Source organism: Bidens hawaiensis, unplaced genomic scaffold, assembly GCF_021521415.1.
Source record: "Bidens hawaiensis isolate Kalapana, Puna unplaced genomic scaffold, B.hawaiensis_p1.1 tig00000820_1, whole genome shotgun sequence".
Classification (NCBI taxonomy): domain Eukaryota; kingdom Viridiplantae; phylum Streptophyta; class Magnoliopsida; order Asterales; family Asteraceae; genus Bidens; species Bidens hawaiensis.
Genome location: NW_027491048.1, coordinates 3,275,882 through 3,284,659, shown reverse-complemented (window position 1 = coordinate 3,284,659; position 8,778 = coordinate 3,275,882). Strand labels below are relative to the sequence as shown.

Sequence of the window (8,778 nt, the reverse complement as noted above, 5' to 3'; positions counted from 1 at the left end):
TTCTGAGCCCGGGTCCTGGTCCGACCGGCCGGGCCGGGTTTCAAAACAGTGGGTTTAGGGGCTACAAATAGTAATATAATATATATATATATATATATATAACACAACATATTAAATTAATAATATCTTCACAACAATTCGCCGGACAAGAATTCACCCATCCCCCAAATATTTAAGTACAAGTTAAACTCACATGCATACAACTAAATCGAAATCTCTTCCATAACTCTCTTTTATGTCACAATATTCTGCCGTGCAAAATTTAAATTGACAAGCTTAAACGAGCCAAAACTCAAGCATAAATATAAGCTTGTTTTAGTAAACGAGTATGAGCTTCGGTTATCAAGTCCATGCTAGCTCGCAAGCCTACTTTATATATTTTTAATATGTTAAATATTATTTATATAATCATTATTATGTATAGAATGATGATAAAAATGACTAAATTATATTATATATAAAACCATATTATAAAAACAATTACTGATGCATCATTTCAAAGTAATTAATATATAATAAACAAGCAAAACTCAAGCTTGAATTACTAACGAGCCAAGCTATAGCTTTAGAAAATAAAGCTCAAAATGAGCCGAGCTTGAGTTCGAGCAAGTTAAAGAGCTGAGCTCGACTTGCCTCGACTCAATCACATTAGTTAAGATTTGGTACTAAACACAGCTAAAATACACTCGAAGTAAAACTCTGGAAGTGAGAAAATTCTCCAACAAACAATACAATTATTTGTGACAAAACCCCGTACCTCCTCAAATGAGGGAACCAACATGTTAACATGGCTATTATTGGTAACTTACACCGTCACCATTTATGACTTCACCAATACAGTATGCTATCTCGCCTTCACTAAGAATCCTTTCGGCTGCCTCTTTGCTAGCAACCAAAACCATCCCGATTCCCATATTAAACGTTCGCTTCATTTCACCATCTTCAATATTTCCAGCCTGGAAAAAAACCACCAACGAATAATATAAACGAAAACAAAAAATGTAGGTGTTCCAGATCATTTCAACTACACCTTTTGGATCCACTTGAAAACAAGAGGAACGGGCCACGAGTTGTTATAAATGCGGGCCCCGAGTCCTTCAGGGAAAACACGAGGGATATTATCTGTAAAACCACCGCCCGTTATGTGGGCGATTCCTTTAATGCCTCCTTTGCTGATAATATTGAGCACCTAAATTAACACGATAGATATATGAGAAAAAATAAATAAATAAACAAACAAATACTAACAAAAATAAGATAGCACAAACACGAAAAATAACCTGTTTAACATAAATTACAGTGGGCGCCATTAAAGCTTCACCTAGTGTAACTGATTCACCGGGAATTTTATCCTTCAATGAAAGTCCACTTTTGGCTAAAACCCTATAAACAACATTTCGACAACATAAATTATTATTCATATAAAGGAGGTTAAATAAGTTAAACGAGCGGTTAACCTTCTAACAAGAGAGAAGCCGTTTGAGTGAACTCCACTGGATGGCAGGCCAATAAGAACATCTCCAACCGAAATGTTTTTTCCATTTATAACTGATTCTTTTTTCACAATTCCAACCGCAAAACCACTAAGATCATATTCACCATTTGCATAAAAATCCGGCATCTCTGCTGTCTGAAAACCACAAACAACATAAATTACAAAATACCCTTTTCGACTCATTTTGTTAACTGTTACATCTAAAATTATGATTATTAACCATTTAGAGGATCGTATATTACCTCTCCTCCTAGAAGAGCACAATCAGATTGTTGGCAACCATCAACTATTCCTTTTATAACCTGAAAACAAAAGGAAGAATTAAAGTTTAATAATTGGTAGTAAAGCCATTGTTAATAGTTTTTAAGCATAAAAGGTTCATGCAATACCTTTTCAGCAAGATCAACGTCAAGATGGCTTGTAGCATAGTAATCAAGAAAGAATAAAGGTTTTGCTCCAGAAGTGATAATGTCATTCACACTCATTGCAACCTAAAGATGATCTTTATTACGAAAATGGCATGCGGATATATAAATAAAATTATAATTATGTAAATTCTATCATACCAGATCAATACCAATGGTATCATGGATCCCAGTCTCGAATGCAAGCTTAAGTTTGGTCCCTACACCATCTGTACCAGCTACAAGATATGAATCACCTGCTCATAGAAATGAAAACCGTTACTCAGAGTTGTATAAAAATTACATTTTTGGTCCCTATGGTATGCTGTAATTACAAGCACAGTCCCTATAATTCATTATTACGAATATGGGCACTATTGGATTCAAAATTCTACACAAAATGACCATAAGTTCCTTCCAAATTCATGAATTTCAGTTTGAAGAAGAGGAAATTCATGGGTTGTAGAAGCCGAGGGTAATTTGGTCATTTTTTAAGAGAGATAAAGTCATTAAAGGTTTGGACTTTAGATACCACGGAAACCATTTTTCTTAATGAATTTTGTAACTTTAACCACACCACGTGGACAAAAATATGTTAGTTATACTATAAAGAATTAAAATGTGATTTCCTAGTGAATACAGATTACAATGTTGAACATAAAGCCCAAAACTTTATTAGAATTTACAAATAAATAAAATAATTCACAGAAAAAGCAAAAAAATTTGTAATTAGTGAGCCATACCGAGAGGAAACAGTCCACCGAATCCTCCAATCCCGGGTGCCATTTTCGCAATTCTTCTAACAAGCTCGGAGCCAGCATCAATGTCAACACCAGCCTCTTTATATGTAAGACCTTCCCCATGATTGCTACTAGCCAAACATGCAATTCTGTTTTTCGAACAGTTTTTGGTCTCCATTTTCCTTGAAATGAGTGGCAACGGTGTGTGTCTATTAGACAAGCAATAAAACTTGTGTGTGCTTGCAGAAACAGATGAAGTATTAGGCTTCTGACAATACGGGCTAATGGCATACTTAGAAGTGTCTAGATGTGCTCCGACTGTAGTAGTATTCATGATGCCAAAGATGTTCTTTCAAACAATTTGTATAACTTCGAATTGGTTAACGGTTAAGCGCCTGCAAAAAAACTCAAACGGGTCAATTTTAACTTCAAAATCAGCATGCTTGCTTCAGTTGTTCAAACAATATTACATGATTACATAAAATATATTCATAAAAATTGGAACTAAAAAAGAATTTATTTGACTTTGACTTCAAAAGTCAAAGAGTATCAATGATTAATCAACAAGACCATCCATTCAATTATGCAAATAAATATATTTAATCAATAAATACATATCAAAACTGAAATATCATGTAACCCATCTTTGAATTTTTCTAATTTAGACCATGTGGCATTTCTACAAACACCTGGTGTGCATTCAAACAACAGAACAATTAAACAAACTTTGGGTTTCAAAAACACAAATTAAACACAGAAACTATGTAATAATACTCTTCATCACAGATTGAAAGTGAATTAACGAATAAAAAACTTACCTCGATGACTAAGACTCGCCGGGAACAAACAAGTGAAGAACGAACGCTACTGTGGTGTGGTGTGGTGTGGTGTGGTGCGGCGCAGGTTACAACTTTTTAGTTATGTTAGTGGGCTTTTCGAGCATCGAGCTCATTAGGTCTAAGTGGGCAACGGGTCCAAGTTTTATTATTATTATTATTATTATTATTATTATTATTATTATTATTATTATAATCTTTTAAAATATCAAATGTATCATTTTTTTTAAATTTTATTTTAATCGGTCAACAAACATAGAACGTCTATGTACTCCATACGGAATGATCAAGCGTCTTCAAGTTATCTCCAGTTCCGGGGAAATCCATCCGCCCGTTTGTGGTAAAACCCGGACGCACTCAGAATCGAACTGGATATCACAAAGATCTCAGCCTTTCTTCATTGAGTCACTCATGTCCCCTCAAGAATGTTATGAGTGAGGATTAAACTGGAGATCAAATGTATCATTTAAATTACTATCTTAAAAAGTAAAAATAAAAACACACTTGAATAAAAATCATATATTGTTTCTTCAATAATAATAATTATTATTATTCATTCATTCCTCCTACGAGCTCAAAAATGATAAACAATAGGGTGTTCTTTGGTATTGAATAATTAAGAGGCATGATTTATTAAGAGATAGTTCGTGAATTATTAGCATGTTTCTGAAACTTACATATTAAGAGACTTTATAAACCATTAAAATGTGTCTTTTAAGTGAATCAAACAAACTTTACATCTGACCGGTACAAATGTGGACACTTTATTGAATTACTACTAAAAAACCTATTTATATATTAAAAAGATTAGTGAGTTGCTAAACTTGACTTGTACTTTAGGAAGTGATGTATGGTGTTGGACTAAATTTGATTAAAACATTACGATGGTAAGACTAGTCGCTTAATTGATGTTAAGGATTTATAATATTTGATATGATGTTACGAGATTTAAATGGTATAAGAACTATAATACAAGGTTGCGAGCCTCGGTTGATATACAAAGTACTAATGCAAGGTTACGATCCTCAAAAGGATATAAGTATTAATATGAGGTCACGAGCCTTAAAGGATGTATTTATATAACTAACCTCAAAGGATATACGAAGGGCTAATATGACTCGCCAACCAAAATACATGTTACCCAAATGCAAATTATTTCATTTTCTTCGCTTGTCTTGAAACAACAACAAATAAGTGAGACCAATATTTGACGGTTTAAAGAAATATCTCTAGCGAATTAAGGTATCCAAGACTTCATGATTTCACTATATCACATTTCACCCCCCCCCCCCCCCCAAAAAAAAAAAAACAAAAAAAACAAAAAAACAAAACAAAAACACCCACACACCACCACCACCACCACCAATGAATTAAACATGTTAATGAATTTAAACTTGATCGATTGGAACCCATACCATATAAGACAAAACTTTGTAACGTGTCTTTTAAAGTATATATATCGTACCATATGAGAGCGTTAGCTTTTTGATGTAATGGTATTAGAACATATATATTTTTAGTGGAACGGTGAAGAAATCTAATTAATACAATATCCAAAATCCTTTCCACAAAGTTGTCATTTAATGGAAAAGTTTGAAAGTAGCAATAGCTAAACTTACAAAATAACCACCATTAGCTTCGTTACATGAGATAATTTTTCATGTAATCATTCGACGTAAAAACCAGAACTAGTTTCCTTAGAATGAGAGTAAAGTGTTAGCGAGTAAGATAGCATGTCTATATTCTTTCCATATAAGGGTAGGAAATTGGGTCGATGTCATTGATCACGTCCTCATCCATAGCAGTTGCTGACCAAGACAAACATTGAGATGACTGATGGGCCCAAAGTGCGTCACATTGACAACTTAGGGGATGTAGGTGGCTTAAATTCGAAAGTGGAGTTGCAAATGGCATCCACTCATTTACTACATGAGTGTAAAAAGTACTAAAATCTTAAAAGAAATCTTCATATGAGTTTTGATGAAGTTTAATCTACTTTGATTAACTTGGGATTTTTAATGATTCGTGACATGTCAAATAGGTGTGAAATAAAATGGGTAAAGTACTTTTTCAAAATGACGATTGAACAAAATAATAGTTGTAAACGTCAAATTACGGGTATATGATATACGAAATTTCATATCCATCACAATCGAAGTTTTATATAATTTACTATAAAACGATTACAATAAAGTGGCAGGCAAACGGGCAACAAGCTGCGCCGCAACCCCTTTTGAAACGTATTGAAGGAACAAGAATAATCAAAAGATTTCTACTTACGATTAATGTTATTTTGTTGATTGATACTTTAATAAGAAATTGACTTTTTAAAAGGTCAACCAACTAGATGAAAGGAACTTTCTATGAGAATTTAATTTCCTAATTACACAAATGCAGTGTTTGTTAAATGGATTATAGTTTCATAAAGGATGAGTAAAAAAACTCTTAATTTAATTTGTACCTTATTTTGGTATCTTAAGCTTTAATCTCACGTAATTGTATTAAACATATACGGAGTATAATCTTAAGTGAATTTAGTAATTTACGACTATTCTTACACATCCATGTGGTATATATTCACGCTTCTTAACTCTACATAGGCACCACATCACATATTTTATCGCATTTCACTCCACTTCATCATAAGAAAATTGTTTAACTACCATTTACCTCTCTTTATTTAATGTAAAATTAATTCTTAACTTATTGTGTGTGTAGAAGATTTTAAAGTCCGTTAATATTTTAACTCACATTGCATTTAACGCTCATTAACCTATGAAGGGAGTGAAATGTCACTCATTAACCCGTGTCAACTCAGCTTTAACGCCCTAGATGTCAAGGTATACCCTGCCTTAGAAATATGTTAATGATTAAAAATAATTGTAAGGGGTTATATGTTTAAATTGCTTTGAAGTCAAAAATAGCTTATAGCTTGGTAAATCAGAATATAAATATTTTTGTGATGGTATTAATAGTTTACTCTTTTAAAATATTTAAATTGATTGAACAAATAAAAAGCTATAAAGAATCACTCACGCTAAATTATTCATTTGAGTAAATAAGGTTCAAAACTGGTTAACGTGTAAATAAGGTTCAACTACCAAAGCTTATAAGTCAATCTAATCATATTAATCTTAGCATAATTTATCTTGAGGCTTTCATGATTTATGAGGACGGTGTTAAATCGCTATATTCGTACTAGTAAAGTGCTTAAAGTACATTTATTCTCAGATCTTCAATTCTTCGTATAAATATATTTCAAATCTCGCTACAAAGTTAACGTAGCATTTGATCATGAATGAAACCTTCTAGATTCCACACGTTTTTAACAACCCAAAAAATTGTTACTATGTTTCGTACTAAAACACACGTATTTATTTATGCTACGATCCAAAATATAGTTTTTCAAGAGTCATATAAGTATTTTATTTACAGTTCGTGTTTATTTGCGTTCCACTTCGTTTTGATTGACATTCTTATAATTCAAAACAAACACGACTACAACTCATAAATTGTAACTAGAATAGTGAACTTTTTTTACTTGCTTAGGAGATCAATGTTCGCATTACACATGAAATGTCCTCTGCATTCATCGGATACAAGAAAACCAAAACAATAATAAAGTGTAAAGCCTTCAAACAAAATTCGGTTAGTGATGAGATATTAACTTTTTCGACTGTTGTATTTTGAGAAACATGCGGTAAATACTATATATGTTTAAAGAGAAACAATATAAAACAAGAATCTTAACCTCCTTTTATATGTCATGTTTTTCAACGTACCACTTAATTCTTTCTAGTTTTGTATTTCATTACGATATGATTGTTCTCAATAAAATACTTCATTTTTTTTGAACGGCCAACTAAGTAACGCCGGGTACTTCATACGCGGCTCCCAATGGCTAAAGGTAGCCCGAGCCGGCCACTAGTCCGGACAGACGGAGCCCCTAGCGGTCCACCTATTGAGGGATTCACCGGATAAAACCCGACCCCCACGCCCACCAAACGGCACGACAGCGATGAGCCGCTAAAACCGGGTGAGATCAGGACTCGAACCCTGGCAAGCCAGGGTCATCCCTCATATCTCCCATATAAATTGGTGGTAGTGAGGTATCTTATAAATTGGTCATCCCTCATATCTCCTAATAAAATACTTCATACTGCAACAATTACAACATGAGTTATCTTTTAAACGTGATTATCACGTCATCTTATAGTTAAACCCGGGAATTATGGACTGATTGTATACTTATCTCACCAACGAAAGCTTTGCTACTAATAATTAGTAAATGGAGATGGAGAAGAAGGTCCAATTCTGCTCAATTACAATTGAAATATCATATTTGTGTTAATCTTATCTCGTCAATTGTTGTGTCTTTAAATCCTGATTGTTGGTTGTGGCGAGGGTCGGATGGCAAGTATTCAAACTTTTTGGTGAGTTCGCTTCGTTGGGAACTTGACAATGTGGATTATCAGGTTCAAAACTTTACTTTTTGGCTCAAGTGGATTCCCACTAAGATAAACTGTTTAATATGGATGTTGTTATTAGACCGTATTGCGACCAGAGAAGCCTTATCTTTGAGAGACATAGTTTTGGGAGATTTGAATTGTGTATTTTGTGGTAGCAGTATTGAAACATCCAAGCATTTATTTGTGAATTGCAAGGTTATTAAGGTGATATGGTCAATAATACATGATTGGGTAAAATTACCTATCCGGGTTCATTTCGATTCGGTGGAAGAAATTCTTGAATATCCAAGTAAGAACGTAAGAACAAGGAGTTGTGTCTTGCTGTTCAATCTATATCGGCGATAACTCGTTGGATGATATGGATATCTAGAAACGATTGTATTTTTAATAATATTCCATTTGTATTATTAAAGTTGGTGAACGACATCAAATCGGCATCCTTCATGTGAGTGAAGCAAAGAAACAAAAGAACGTGCTTAGAGTGGGAAAAATGAAGCCGGTTCAACTTTGTGAATTTTCCAATTTAACTAGATGTATGCTTTGATTTTGTTTCTTGTTTTTGTTTTCGCTTTTGTTTATTTTTAGGCTACTTTTATCTTGTAAAGTGGTATTTCTTTTAGTTTAAATAAAATTGACCTTTCCAAAAAGAAATAACTAGTAAACCATTAGAAGTAGGGGTGTACACGGACCGGACCGAACCGGACGAGAGCATGTCCGTGTCCGTCCGTTAAGCTTTTGACGGACAAACGGACGGTTCACGAACACTCTACCGAACGAAAATTCATGTCCGTGTCCGTCTATTAAGAAATTGAGTTTGTCCGTGTCCGTCCATGT

General features: G+C 33.6%; 1 protein-coding gene across 1 annotated transcript; it reads right to left on the bottom strand.

Annotated features, from left to right (window-relative positions):
• Positions 1 to 723: 723 nt before the first annotated feature.
• Positions 724 to 3,586, bottom strand: LOC143540269 (phosphoribosylformylglycinamidine cyclo-ligase, chloroplastic-like). Its single transcript, XM_077033380.1, has 9 exons — positions 3,458 to 3,586; positions 2,643 to 3,034; positions 2,062 to 2,156; positions 1,885 to 1,986; positions 1,738 to 1,797; positions 1,458 to 1,630; positions 1,281 to 1,383; positions 1,031 to 1,189; positions 724 to 956 (listed from the first exon to the last, which is right to left on the bottom strand). Exons 2-9 carry the CDS (start codon positions 2,971 to 2,973, stop codon positions 795 to 797), a joined length of 1,185 nt encoding a protein of 394 aa, XP_076889495.1. The 5' UTR covers positions 2,974 to 3,034; positions 3,458 to 3,586; the 3' UTR covers positions 724 to 794.
• Between the last annotated feature and the right edge of the window lie 5,192 nt (positions 3,587 to 8,778).

Excerpts from the sequence above, each read along its gene's own strand:
- LOC143540269 (XM_077033380.1), bottom strand. The coding sequence starts at position 2,973 with ATGAATACTACTACAGTCGGAGCACATCTAGACACTTCTAAGTATGCC. Across the intron at positions 1,987-2,061 it reads ATACCATTGGTATTGATCTG|GTTGCAATGAGTGTGAATGA; the intron begins GTATGATAGAAT and ends GATCATCTTTAG. Across the intron at positions 957-1,030 it reads TTTTCAAGTGGATCCAAAAG|GCTGGAAATATTGAAGATGG; the intron begins GTGTAGTTGAAA and ends GTTTTTTTCCAG.